Source organism: Thalia democratica, unplaced genomic scaffold (assembly GCF_965202585.1).
Source record: "Thalia democratica unplaced genomic scaffold, ktThaDemo2.hap1.1 HAP1_SCAFFOLD_279, whole genome shotgun sequence".
Lineage (NCBI taxonomy): Eukaryota > Metazoa > Chordata > Thaliacea > Salpida > Salpidae > Thalia > Thalia democratica.
In genome coordinates, this window is record NW_028139387.1 from 41,228 (window position 1) to 56,882 (window position 15,655).

General features: G+C 27.4%; 1 protein-coding gene across 1 annotated transcript; it reads right to left on the reverse strand.

Moving 5' to 3' along the window:
• Nucleotides 1–1,656: 1,656 nt before the first annotated feature.
• Nucleotides 1,657–11,157, reverse strand: LOC145846092 (matrix metalloproteinase-19-like; the record flags this gene model as incomplete). The annotated part of the gene is made up of 14 exons (XM_082953006.1): nucleotides 11,014–11,157; nucleotides 9,123–9,220; nucleotides 8,432–8,556; nucleotides 7,686–7,994; nucleotides 6,795–6,885; nucleotides 6,407–6,528; nucleotides 6,105–6,191; nucleotides 5,523–5,681; nucleotides 4,629–4,934; nucleotides 3,622–3,834; nucleotides 3,129–3,299; nucleotides 2,756–2,890; nucleotides 2,290–2,418; nucleotides 1,657–1,776 (listed from the first exon to the last, which is right to left on the reverse strand). Coding segments are annotated over exons 1-14 (2,209 nt in total), but the record flags the coding sequence as incomplete, so codon positions are not given.
• Nucleotides 11,158–15,655: the final 4,498 nt, after the last annotated feature.

Below are 15,655 nucleotides of genomic sequence, written 5' to 3' on the forward strand. Positions count from 1 at the left end.
CTGGTACAATTTGTATTTAACATTACAAATTTGTTTCAAAATATGACTATAGTAAGTACTTTAAAAATTTTTTTTATGTTTTTAAAACTATCTAAATTTGTAGAAACTATTCAGTCTTAATATTGAAGGCAGAAACATAAGTTTTTTATAGGAGTAAGAACTCAGCGATTGTAAAATTCAATAAACAATGACTAGACGTATTAACCACATGCCATAAACTTTCAATAAAATTAAATACGCGTTTTTAAACTTTATGTTTAATTTCAAGGGTTAAACTTTCATTCAAGTTTTCTATAGCGTCTATTTCAAGCCCAAACTTCCCATTGAAATCAACTTTACACTTTATTCAAACACGAGATTTAAATGAACTTGAAAATTATATAATTTAATATTGAGCAGAGTAAATATTTAATTTAGGATTAAATTAAAGAAAAATCACGAATTGCAAACAAATAACTTTTTTTATGTGTACAATGTTCAAAGTGCTAAAAATAGTGGTTTTTAAGTAAAAGGTGTGTAGTAAATTATTTTTAGTGTCTACTTGTTGTGTTTTTAAACATTTTACTTTGAGTTCAGTCTCAAACAGAGCTGCAATTAGGCTGTAACATATAAACAGTTATGTACATAAGGTTTATGGACATGTTTTTAAAAGTCTTGGCTTTTTAAATACATACTTTTAGCTAGAAAAGTACTTTATAGCAAGCTTAAAAGTATAAATATATAACACATTAAAATTGTTCAATAAGCTTTGCTTTATATAATAAATTTACTTTCAAAGACAAACAAATTTTATTAATTGTTTGAAATTTAACTAAATATACACAACAACTTTGACATTCTTAAACATGTATATTGTATTTTATGCAACAGCGTTTATACAAATCAAAGAACTTTAAAAACATTAGGCGCTTAAAGTGTAAAGCTTGTAAAAAATACCAAGACTGAAACAAACTTTAAAGGGTTTTGAGACCGGTAAATCACAATCATTTTGTTTAAAAGATGGCAGCATTATATTTAACATTTTTGTATTTTTGGGTTTATAAAAATATGTATTAATTCAACATTTCAAGCTTATAATTTTTTATTTTAACTTGTTTTAAAAATAATTTATAATATATATAAGACAATATCAAAGCAATGCAAAATAAAAAGCTTATATAAAGCTTTTGATACAAAAGAGGTAAAAAACTAGACCAGCTATTAGTAAAAAAACAAAAAAAATACAATTTTTCAAACAGCATTAGTTCTTTTTATTATTTTTGTCGTTTTTATTTTCATCTTTCTTGTTTTTCTTTTTGCCTTTGCCTTTGTTCTTTCTTTTTCGGTATTTAAGTGGCGCAGCTTAAATTAAAAGGTAATCATATGCTAAAGTGTCTAAAATTTTAGAGTTTATGTCTAGTACAAACTTTAAAAAACTATTTTTTGCTAACTAAAATGCTACAGTAAAAACCTTTGAGCAGATATTAGTTCGCATTTGAAACATTTATAAAGAAAAGTACTAGCTAAAACTTAAAAACCTTTCTACAACAGTTTTTTTTTCACTTATCCAAAATTAATGCATATTACTTTATAAAATTTATGTTTATTTCATGTTTTTGTTTACCTTTAAAGCGTACAAAGATTTACGTTAAAACATTTGTTGTTAATAAAACTCACATTTTTGTCGAGGACATTTGATGAAATATCGTTTCAAATTTTTAGGGAAGCCTTTTTCTACATCCATGGTATCGTAGGAGAACTTGTACACAAAATCTCCTTTTAAGAAGTACGTAGCTCCTGAAAATAAATAATAACGAATCGAATACTAAAAACAATATAATAAGCTTGCACAAACACATAACGCTTCACTATAAGGTGTGTTAAGTTTCTCTTGAGAGTTAAAATTACGGTTTAAACAAACGCTTGTCATCTTTTAAGCTAGGAATTCAAAAAACAACCAATGTTTTATTTTAGTGTGTTTAATATTTACTTCTACACAGAGAGGACTTGTTATGATGACCTTGTGAGTTCATAGCAATTTAAAATATTTATTTATTTTTACAACTGAAAATTAAGTTGTGTTAAAACTTCAAAAATATAGTTTAAAGCAGAACATTTAGTATATTCCAGATAAACTATTCTACTCCGAGCGCTTTATGACGTCATTAAGAGTCGCCACCGTTTATAAGTAAGTGTCAAGCGCACTACATTGTGCTTTCATTATCAGGAGTATAAGTTTAATGAAGTAAACAAAAAACTTCAAAACAAAGATTTGAAAATAATAATTTTAAAGTAAGTAAGAATACAAACCATCTTGCCATTGCATAGCAGCATCTAGATCATTTGGAACGTTATCCCAACTTTTCTCAATTCTTCTGTGGCTGTACCTCTGTATTCCATCGTAAGCCTGGTACTCGTCGAATCGGAAGAAGTTCTTTTCTAAAATACGAGTTTGTATATTTATCTGTATATATACTTCTTAAGCACGTTTGATAGTGATTATTATATATGTGATTATTAAATTATTATGGAAAAATGTTTATTTTACTGACTTATAGTTTTGAAATGAAATTAAAAACTTGTTAATTTATGAAGAAGAAAATTACATGTTTTCACAGTTTTCGTTTATCAAAAATTAGTTAAATTTAATTACGTAAAATTATTTTAGACGTGTATTCAACAAAAAATCAACATACTTACAAAGTACAATTATAAGATGCAACAAAGTTAACAAAAAATTAAACTATAAAACAAAAACAGTTTTAACTAAACAAACTTTTGAAAACGTATATGAGTCCGTCCCCTGCAAACTGCATGGCAGCATCAATTTTTTTGGGAAGTCCCAAATGTCTCGTTGGTCTGGGAAATCCCCCATCAAGTTTAAACTTGTTGTACCGATATATCTTGTCGTCTGTGTTGAGTTTTGTTACAATTTACGTAATCATGATTTGTAATTTTGTTTGTTTAGTCTATAAAAAACTCTTCTAGTAAACTGAACAATTTTTTTCCAACTTTAGTTAGTATACATATAAATTTAAACTAATATACATACATCAGTAAACTGAATCAATTGTTTATGATTTACATAGTGTTGCCTTTAGCAACAAACAAGATTGTAATACATAGTATTTATGTAACAAGTAGTTCACCTTTAAAAAAGTAGGTTCTTTTGGTGACAATAGAGTAGGCGGCGGCATCGATGCTTTCGGGCGATTTCTCCCATCTTCTGGTGATAAGTTGGGGTTCTTGGAATCTGCCCTCACCGTCAAAAGCCCAGTAGTATCTGCCACCGAAAGCGTACATTATCTTGTATTCAGGATCTGCAAGAAGTAATATTTTATATAAGGTACTGGGTATAGGGTAAGTGTGCCAAAAAAACTGTAGTTTTACTGGAAAAAAGATAAATAAGAGAAAAAGGTTAGATATAATGAACATTTTTACTATAATAAAAATCTAAGTATTTAACTAAGCTAAAATTTCATCTCTTAATATAATAAGAGAAAAAAACATGAACAAAATTTAACCACAATGAAAACTTCAATTATTGTATATTTTTTACAATATTAAGTAAGTGTGTGCTTTGTGTTTTATACTAACAGATAGACTTATTAAAAACTTAAAAATTGCATCATGAACAATTACCGAAGAAAGTGGCATTGAACTTAAATTTTTCTTTACAAATATCCATAGCTTTCTCATTCGGCTTGCTTGTTGGTTTGGGTGTGCTTGGCGGTCTTTTTGTAGTTTGGCCGTTGTTAGGTCTTTTTGTTGTTGTTCTTTTGGTCGTCGTCCTCTTGGTTGTAGTTCTTTTTGTTGTTGGGGCTCGAGTAGTTGTAGTTTGAGTGTACTTCTTACCTAGATATGAAAATTGGAATAAGTTCTGGTCATTTAAAGTTTACATCTACTTACTAGATTTTAAGTAAAAGATATATCAGTTCCGCAACTAAAAACTAGCTTTTATCTTATTTTTATCGCACGATCCTGCGTTTGTTTCAAAAAATGCTTGTTTAGCTTTCAGGTAAAATGATGTGTAACTAAGCACAGTAAATATTTTGTTGAAAATATTCAATAGTTTTACTATTTATAGTCTAATGACGTTATAACATTTTAAGTTGTCGTTAAAACAAGCTTTTAAGTTCGCGTTAAACCAACCAAATACAGTGCTTCCTCGCTAATCCGGCCAAGTTGGGCAAGATTATTTGAAAATACGGCCGGATTTGCCTTTGGCCGGATAAGAACAAAATATCGCTTTTTTTACAAATTATCTACCTTAATTATATTATGAATGTATAACAAAACGTACTATGAAATTTCTGTTAATTTAATCTATTTTACTTTATTCAAAGAAAAAAGAATTAAAACAGACAAAACTAAACGAAACAAAATTTTATAAGTTCAAAATTTATGGAAAAAAAAATACACTGTTAACACTTTAACTAAATTAAGATTTTTTTTTGAAAAAAAAAAAGAATGGAAGATTGTTTTACAGTGCTTTCTCGTTTTATTAGCAGAAAACACACGAAATTGGATGAGTTTTGACACATCTTCAGGTGTGGCTTCTGGTTGGCAACGATAGTAAGCTAAGTAATCGTCCATTTTCTGCATGGCTTCAGCATGAGAAAATAAACACTTAGAAGGCTAGGAAACACCAATTTCATCTTCAACAACTTCAACAGCCTCCTTTTCGTTATCCCCAGTAACCAGTTCAACAATTCCTTGCTCGTCCATATGCTCATATCCAGGACCATCGCAACTCATCCATCTTTGAATATAATCTTCTGTAAATGTGATATTTAATCTCGCAAATTGCTGTACAAACTCGTTGTCTTGAGTTTTTTCTGAAAAGTCTATGCTTTGCATGGAAGAGCTTTGCTGTAATGGCATTAATTTCTTCCATGAGTTTCTAATGGAAGAAGGCTTTACCATACCCGAAGCAGATGAAACCGTGTCGACAACTTTTGTCATGAACAAACTTTTAGCAAACTTTTAACTTGTTTTCTATTGTTAGTTGAACGCGTTTTCGTTTTTTTTGCTGTCTTATCCATTTTTTATCCAGATATGTTGATTGTAGTATATTAAAGTGTAATTTGCTTAGCAAAGACAGAAAAATTGCAAATGAATAATAAACAAGTTTGTTACAACTGAGCGGGAAAAGTATGAAAAAAACTTAAGATTAAACAAATGATACTTTATTATGACGTAACAATACATTGTTTTCATACTTATAAAACGTAAATTGAATACTTTTTCGAAGTAAAATGAAATTAAACGCTAAAAACGCTAAAGTAAATAAGTCGATTTCTCGACTAAAACCGGCCGGATTAGCGAGGAACCGGATTAGCGAGGACCGGATTAGCGAGGAAGCACTGTACAATAAAAAACAGCAATGAAAAGTTTCCTGGAACATAAGATGAACAATAAAATACTAGGGATGCTAAAAACCGCATTGAAAATATTTGATTAATTTTTTTTTTTAATTTAATTTGATAAATTAACGCAGTTCAACTTAGCGGTAAAGAGTTAATAAGTTGAAATCAACAAACCGTAAATCTGCTGTATGGCGACTATATCGTCCCTGTCCAGTTTGTAATTTTCAACGTATCCTTGGTACACGGGTGCCATCAACGAACCAGGTACGTTTGAGTGGGCCAGACCCAACGAGTGTCCGAACTCGTGGGCGGCTACTATCATCAGATTCACTCCTGAGGTGAATGTGTTAGATTAGTTGCATAAATATTGATTCAGTTAAAGATATTTATCTTGAAAGTTTACAATATGTACATTTGTAGTGGTTTTAAAATAAATAGGTATTATACTTAATTGTTTACGACTCATATTTCGATAAGGGTTTTGCCTATGTTTCAAATTTGTTCAAGCAACTAAGTAAAAAATAAAATCAAATCGACTTCTGTGAAACTTTTCATAGTGTAATGTTATGAAACAACTTGCTTACATATGAAAGTCAGATTTTTTATAATTATCTAGCTTTTTTTTGACAGTTTTCGTAAATTTTAATTGTAAAAAAATGTACGCTTTACTTAAGTTATATTCGTATAGTAGCTTAAGTATGAAAACGAGTTAATAATCCTATACATTAAAAAACTCAAAAAACGTTATTATCTAACCGTTTCCGTCTTTATAGTCGTAATCTTCATCCTCGTCAAAGTGAGTTTCTCCGCTTTGAGGAAAAAACGCATGGGCTAAAGTTCCGCCTGTAAATTATAAAGTCAGTTTTTTTTTCTAAGCTTTATTTTGTAAGCTTTGCTAAAAAAAGCTTATTTAACATTTTGAATTTAACAAATATTTCAAACTACTGACAACGGAAACATTCGTCAGTGTGTATGCACTTCAACAAACAGCTGCAAAATTTTGTTTAAAACATTAAAAAGTTGAAAAATAATTGTTTGTATTTCTAACAAAAACGAACCGGGTCCATCAAAGGGGTAGTAGTCACCATGGTTACCCCTGCCAAACTTTATATTTATATCTGCCTTACCCGTAACTTGTCTGAATGTGAGGGGGGTTTGATCGGACCACAGTTTCAGTGCACTGTTTAAAAATTACTTATTTTATGCTGTTTTATTTAAGTTGTTAAAAGTATTACTTAAGTTAAAAAACAATAATAAGTTAAACTAAAAATAGTTTAATAAAATGCTTTTAAAATTAACAAATTGTTTTTGTTAGGATCTTTTCTGCAATTTATTTGTATGGAAAATATACAAATAATACATTTATATATAGTTCAACATATACAGCTTTTAAATTGTAAAAAAGTCCGAATTGAGTAATAAGTAATAAAGAAACTAGTAACAAACTCTCTGATAGACTGGTCAACTTGGTATTGTTTCATATCGGGTGTGTAGTTGTGAATTTTGTATGTCAGGTCAGTCTTGGACCATTTACTACCTTTAAAAGTTATAAATCATTTATTATATAAAGTTTATGTACAATTGCATTTGTTAGTAGTGGCTATTAACTTAACAGTTTTTGTAGTATTTATTTATATTTCAAATCAAAATTGTCACCAATTTTCTTAAGTGCTTTCACTTTTTCACGAAACAGACGAACATGCAGTGTAAAAATAACACAAGTTCCTTAAATTTTGTTATAAAAAAAAAAAATTATTACAGTTTGAAAGTGAAGCTTACACAAAAGTCGGTATGTGGTTTTGTTTTTGATCTATGAAATTTAATAAAAATTATAAATAATGTTTTATAAATCTTTAAATAAACTGAACTTTATTTCTTAATTTTTTCAATAAAAAACTTAAGTTTAAACGCTAATAAAAACATTATTCTTTTTAATTTGTAAAAACAATGTTTATTGTTGTGCAACTGGTGTAAAACACACTGATTAATTTAAGTTAGTGTTTCACCGAAAAGTGTAAATTTAATTTAATCAAACCGTGATACAAAATAACAATTTTTCTTACTTCTCCTTTCAACTGTGGAATAAGCTGGTGCAAATTTGTTTTATTAAACTAATGAGGTTGTGTTTGATTTAAAACTAACCCTTTTGGTTTTAGTTATATTAAATAAAAGAATTTCATACAATAAATTAATTTGTATCTTAATTTGTTAAAGATTGACCAAAAGGCTATTTTATAAAATACTTTATTTTTGCGTAATATAACAAATCTCTTTTAATAAAAAATTAAAATTAACGTATTAAAAGTTAAGATCATAGTTTAATCTTAAATATCAAACCCGAACCTTCTAAATTGTATCTTCTCTTTCTGATTTTGGGGATGTCGCTCTCATCAACCAGGCCCCCATTGTCAATCCTAACATCCTTCAACTCTCCTGTCAACTCATCGTACTGCGGCACTTCATGCAGCAACAACCCGTCTTCAATCTCCACGTTCAACTTCAGTTCTCCCAAGTCTCTCCTCTTCCTCTCAACTTTGGTGTTTCCCCTGTTACCTTTCTTCCTCCCATTTCCCTTTCTCTTCTTCTGACGCTTGTTCTCCTTCCTCTGCATCTTCTTGTTTCTGAACTTGCTCTTCGCGTAGTTTCCTGATTTGTGGTAATTATATAATAAAATAAGTTAGTTTTATGATGTTAAGAAAGTCTGTGGCATAATTTCTGATAATACAAAAAGTTAATTTTGTTTTCCATAAATGAGCTTTTGTATATTAAGTATTGTTTGATATCCGATTTTTATTGAAGAAGTAAAACGGAGAAAGTAGAGCGTAGTAGAAAGTCATATAGTATGATGATAGATTGCAACTAAGAAACGAAACTTTATCTTATTATTTTTTTACATACAGCTTTATGACGTCACAACATTAATACTTGCTTTTGATTGGTTCTCCCTACCTTTCCTTATTTGTTGAATAACTCCTAGTGTGTCACATATCAAAAATAAACTAAAGTTATTAAATCCTGAATTTTATACTTAAGTAGCTTCTTACACGCTTACAAACAGAATTATGACGTCACAACAATCTCACCTTTGCTCATCAGTTGAGAAACTCCCAGAGTATCTTCCACCCCACACCTCGGCATCTGGATCGTCTCTATGGTTACGGGATCAAGTTTTCCCGTGACCGGCAGTGCCAGCATCTCCTGCAGTCTCCTGTGAAAATATTTATTTTGTTAAATTAAAAGTTGTTTCAATAATGATTCTCCTGTGAAAACTTTTAGTTGAATTATTCAGGTACTATTATAAGTTTAAGTTTGTATTTTAAACTTGTATTGGAGTTTTTGTAAAAGGTTAAACAAAACTTTTAAAAAAAGTATGCTTGCATGTCATATCCTAAAAAATCCTGTGAGTATTATTTGGTGTGTTATTTTGTATTGAAATTAAAAGATTGTAATCAGTTGCATTTTAAATTTATCTCAGCGTCGTCGAAGTTTATCATAAAGTTTATATTAACGTACTAGTCAGATTTGATTAAACCAATTAAGTAGAACTAGAATATTTTGATAGTAGAAATAACTTTGTTAAAAAACTGTAATACTTTTGTTAAGTTATAAGTTGTGATTTTTTGATAATTATACTATTTAAAACGGAAAATAATTTTAAAAATTAAGTTCGTTTTTTAAATGCAAGCTTATCAAAAATTCACAATATTTTTAACTACTTGTTGTTAACAAAACGCATAAACATAGTAACAATATCAATAAAACAAGTGAACTAACGCAACAGATTCGTAGAAAGCTTTAGAGTCAACCAGACTTCCTGCTTCCATAGCTGACGATTTGGATTTTGACAGGTATCCGTATTTTCCCAGGTATGCCTTTAAAATTAATATTTTTTTAAATATATTGTGTAAACAATTTTAATAAAGTTCAAAAGAAAAAGACGAACTTGTTGCAACCAATATTTAAAAACTATTATAAACTTTAAAGTTTATGCATCTTTGTTTTTAAATTTACTTTTTAAATGTTAATACACTTTAGGCTAAAGTTCATGAGTTTTGGTCAACATAATGTTTTATTTTATGTTTTGAATTCATTGTTATATTCATGTAAACTTAAACCTTACCTTTAAAAACCTCACAAAAGACTTAATAGATGTTTTTACACAATTTAAACTTCATGGCACAGCAGTTAAACGGCATGAAAAGGTCTATTTTAAACATTTGTGGGCGTAACAAAAGACGTAAACCACAAAACATATAATTTTAACGCATTTTACAAACAGTTTAGGGCATTAAGATATCAATCAAAGCTGACAATTTGCAAACTGGCATTTTGTTATAGCGTGACACAAAACTGTTGCATAACATTCAGGTTTTGTAGTTGTGTTTGTTACGGCTGGCTTAGTTTTGTTAAGCATGACAAATCGAGTTTATTTAGGTTTAATGATTGCAGCTCAGATATATACTCGAATTGCATTCGTTTTAAAAGTCAGTTAAACACAAAAACTGTTATTTGAAGAAGTACATTTTCCCTACATGATAAAGTCTAATTAGGCTTTTAATAGTTTTTCTGAGTATTTTATGCTTCATAATACATCAGGGCTACCACACATTTTAGACTTTCAAAGTTTTAAGTTTAGCCAAGCCTTTGTTATTACAAAATTTAATGTCAAATACCTTTATGATATTTTATGGTTATGTAAAAATATTTATACCAAACGTTTTTAATGCTTTGTCATAAGTATATATACTTTTTTGTTTCAAGATACCATTTATTTATATGTTTATTTAGATGTAAAAAAAGTTTATAAAAAAAAGTTTACTGAATATACGTATAACAATCTCATAAACTGACTGTACACTGATTTTTCTAAAGTCCTGTAAATTGATTAAAAGACGTTTATTTTCGAAGAACCAAACAATTTGATTGGTTATATAAATGGTGTTTTACTTAGATACAGACCATGTGTTCCAAGCATTATAAAGCACATGGTTACCTGACAGAGCGTAAAAATGGTTTATTTATTATTTTAATGGTGCAAGTATAATGGTTAATATTAAGGTGTGTTCCTACACCATAACTTTCTCAAAACAGCTAGTTTTAAATGGCTAATTTTCCAGTGTAGCTTGTTTTTCTTATTAAGTTTTATTATAAAAGTATTAATTTATTTAAAAAAAACTACTATTCTGTAAAAGGTGTCAATTTAATGTGATCTGAGATACTTAAATTTTGAAAAAATAATTAAGCAGCATAAAATACTTTAAACTCGATAAAGTTCAACTTCAGCTGTTATATAGAATTATATGATTTTTAATTTATACTTTAGAAGATGAAAACTCATTTGACTAAAATCAACGTCTGCAAAAAAAAATAAATAAATAACCTTATACAACCTTAATGTAATCACTTTATGAAAAACTTTGTGAACAATTATACGCAATTATAACTTGTTGCACAACAATAAGTTATACAATTTTCAATTATACAGTTTGTGCAAGTTCAGTTGTAATTAAAAGTTAAACTTATTTCTAATATATGCCGTTTTTAGGCTTTTGTAAACCTTAAAGTATTTGTCATTATTTCTTTTAGACCTTGAACTTGCAAAACTTTTGAACGAGCTTAATTCTTACAAATTTAAATATATGTATAAAAACAAATACAAACTAACAGCAGCATCGCTTATTCCAAATTGTTTTTTCTTCGTAGGGGATTTTCTTTTGTACCGCAATGTTGAGTTGAATCCACTTGGCTGGGGAAACCCATAAATGTTGGCAAAAATCCCCAAAAGTGAGAGCAGTGATAATAGTCTCATCGTAATTAGTTAAATAGAATAAATAGGCTTAAATTATAAAAGCTGTTTAAAATAAAAAGCTTTTAGTTCTCCTCAAATTCAAATCTTTTTTTAAGGAAATTTATATCACAGAAAAGTTTTCTGACATAGTTAAGATTAACATTATTGAGTTAAATAATTAAAAAAAAGCTTTTATAATAAATATTTAATAACAAAGGTCAATCAAGAAAACTCTTCAATAAAACAGCACTCATCAAAAAAATATACTATTTTGTTTTATCTTTTGTAGTTAGTTGCACAAGTAAGACTAAACTAGATGACTGTTTTAAGTTTTTTAAATATTTAGAAAAACAATCAGAAAACTTAAAACTTCACTAAAGCTACTTACATTACTGTAGACATTGAAAGAATACAACTCTAAACCAATATTTGTTTTTTTTTTTTGCCAAAAAAATAGTATACAAAAGTTTTTTGACTTTATTTAAGCAACTTCTTCACTTATAAAAAAATATGATTAATTCTAACTAAAATAAAAAACTAACTAGATATAAAGTTTTTATGTTTCTGTAGATTGATTCAAAATTGAGCTAATATGTTTTACGAACTATATATTCTTTATCACCTTAAAGGTGCTAGTCAAAAAAGTATTTTTTTAGCTCGTTTAAACTCAGACTGAGGTTTTTATTGCAAATATACAGCTATTGAATTTCGAATGACAAACACTTTCACAATCTATACTTTGTTTGGTTAAGAAAGGCAATAAAAGTTTATAGCATATAAACTTGTATGTTTGAATTTTACGACCGGATTGTGTGGAAACTTGTTTGAAGCTGTCATGATTAATGACCGATTTATTAACAATATATAAATCTTTTTTACTGCGAGCATAGGTCACAAAAACTCAATAAAATTTTCTGTCTCAATAAGTTGTTAGAAATTATATTTATACTTAGTTTGTTTAAATTGTGTTCGTTTGCAAAATAAATAAAATTTTTTAGACATAACAACTTATGTTTTTAATATACTTAAACACGAATTCGAAAGCTTAGGTCTTAAGCAAGCATATAAAGTTGTTTCAAACTAATACAGCACAAAATTATTAAACGTTAAAATTATCTTTTACACAACTTCTATTCTACTGTCTAGAGCTAAACTTTTAAAAAATAGTTTAGTGATAATTAGGATTGCGATCTTCAAATTACCGGTTAAATAAGAAAGGGTAATATAATATGTCGTGGTTTGCTAATACTTTTAACATTAAAAATGTTTATTGATAACTAAACTTCAACAAAACCTTTCCTATAAATAAACAATTACACAAACCTTCAGAGTGGATGATTGAAAGTGTTTTTAATTTAAAACTGCTACGCTTAGCTAATATTTACAAAAAATTACGTATAGTGTTTTATAAGTATAACAGTTTTCCATTTGCCAAAATTTTCTTTGAAATTTGAATATTTTTGTAATCAATTTGGCTTTGGATTGCAAGTACTGTTTTAAATATTACATACATATTACAAACATAAGTTTTACTTTTAAAATATTTACTTAGACCTAAAATAGCAGCTAAACCCATCTTAGGTTTAAAATATTAAACTTTTTTTAAATAACTCGCAACTTGATTTTAAAGCTTAAAGGATTTAAGACTAGTGACACATTTAATTTTAGCTCTTTTCGTCTTAACGATATTCAAACTTTGTTAACATTATTTTAAACATGCCATTAATCTAATTTTAAATACCTTTCATATAAATTTTAAAGCTGAAATATTTTAAAATATATTAAGTACTCAGAATTATTTTTACAATTTCTTTTACATTTACTTAATATTGTTTTCAATATATCACTCACAGCAGCGACCGAAAACTGATCAATTAGTCGACGAACCGACAATTTATACAAAATCTACGCAACAACTTTCTCTCAAATATCACTGCCGAAACTGGTGGAAAAAATCTCGCTAAAAACACGTCTTATGACGTCACAATATCAATGTATGCCTCGCTTCCTGTGACTTTACAACTTTCGCTTGACTTACATAAAATTGTATTTAGTTTTGTATATTTATTAAATGTTATATTCAAATACATTATTACTTAAAGCTTTTTTTTTCTGTAAATTGATAACTTACTTACTTTGATAACAAATAAAAATAATTTGACTGCTTACCTATCGATTTGTTAAATGATCTTTCTTGAGACTAAAGTTAATAAAAAACTCAGTTTTCAATCTGCTATTGCTTTTGTTAAAAATTTTTGTCTTAAAAGCTGTCTCCAACAATACTTGACTTCTAAATTTGAGAAATTTCTAAAACGAAAAAGCTTACTTTACCTACAGAAGCATTCGAAATAAAAAAATGATTTAGATTATTTTCTAGTATTAGATAAGCTTGCTTGTGATTGTAACTTTCTTATATAGATTTATTTCGCAAGAAAATGTATAACACTAATATTTTAGAAAGATCTATTGTTTTAATTTATAATATTTCCGTAATCATATTTTTTAGCTTTTGTTTACAAATAAGTTTTTTATTATACAGACTAATCTGTAATTAAACTTTAAGTGAAAATAATAAACTAATGAGTATTATGAAATCAATTTTAATTTTTTAGTCTGGTACTATAACTTTTTTTAACTAGCAAGTTTCTATGACGTTTAGATTAATAAAAAAAATAAATATTCTTCAAACCAAACCGGATGTTATAAGTTAATCTATCATTATAAATGAAAACTGATATCGCATTTTATTTTAGAACTTCTGTATGCAATAGAAACGTTACAACAATTAGTTTGAGCAAATTGTACTACTGAAACATAACAATGGCTAATCATCTAACAATAGAGTTTGTTTAGTTTATTTGTAAAAAACTCTCAAAGAAAATTATTTTCTAACAAAAGAAACCAAAATAAAAAGTAAACATAATTCCTTAAAATATAAATGTTGTAATGCTAAAACAAATATATTATCGCACTATTTTAGTTTTTGTACATTTGTAACAAAGAAAATAGTGGTACCATACTTAAAGTTGGCGTGTAAGAAAAAGCTTAGCATTTCACTTTTCAAAAAACATTTTATTAAGAATTAGTAAAAATCCTGTGAAACTAATTTTGTTTTACTTGCACATTAACATGATAAGCTAAAAATTTCATCAGATTACATTTGGTTTGAAATCAAGTTAGAATATATTAATTTTAAAGAAACTAATAATAAACGTTTTCATTTCCTACAATGTTAAAGTTAAAAGGTAGTTGATTTTTGACCTGTAATAGTTATAAGTGTTATATAAAAACAAAAAAAAACATTAAAAGCAAGTTATATTTCTGTTCTTATAGCATAAAATCAGTGAACACTTCCAAACAGGGCCAAATAAATTTGTTTTCAATTAACATTTTCTTTTTACATTTAAGCATAATTGCGTAATTATTGCAGGTATTAGGTTGAACTTAAACTAAAGGAACTTACGTATATTTAAAAAATTATTATTAATTATTATTAGTACTATTTTGTTAAACACGAGATTTTGTTCCTAGTTGTGCATTTTTTAGTAATAAACTACATCTAGTTAAAGAAGTACATAAGTTTAGCCTAAACTTAACAAGTATGCCTTGTAACATACTTTGTAAAGTAAGAATTTTAACCACATATATTTTTAAAACAAAGTTTTAGATGTATATTTAACTTAAGTCTGATCAAAGGTGATAAAGGAAATTTAACACTATTAGGTATTGAAATATAACATCATATTATGTCTACAAATATTTTTAAAAGATTTCTGTCATTTACAACTTCCAAATTATTACAAAACCTCAAACTTTAAATTTTCTAGCCAATATCCTACCAATAATATGAATATCAATAACTCCTTTACTCTTACAGCTTGAGTATTTTTAAACTTTTAAAGACATAAAATGCATGAGATATAAACAACAATTAAATGCTTCAACTAAAAGTTTTCAATTAACGTTATTGAAAAAAAAGTTATGTAAGAAATTCTTTTTTTCGAGTTTATTCATACAAACTTCATTTTTCATTATCTACGTCTTACTAGGACTATTTATCAAAATAAATGACTTTTAATACATTTTTTCTAAACTAGCACAATATAGATTATAGTTAGAAATAATTTATTGAACTAACATTGACCTAAATATAAAAAACATTTTTAACATACAAGTACATATATACGTAAATTTGTATCGTAAAACTTTTTCATATGACTTTAATTTCCGTTAAATGTTTTTCTTTCATGCATTGAAATTACTTATATAATAAACTAAGCTATTTTGAAACGAAACTAACAGGTTTTCTACAACTAGACACTTTAAGCATAAGTACCTACAAACTTAAGAGCAATTATTTTTTTACATAATACTTATTGATTTTAACAATTTATTCACAATTTTTTAAACTGGAGCACTAGACACATGGAACTAATACACACGTTTAGTTTTTATAATGTTTTATATAGTTGAAGTAAAAATTAAATTTTTTAATGGGCGCAATTAATGCTTTTAGTAA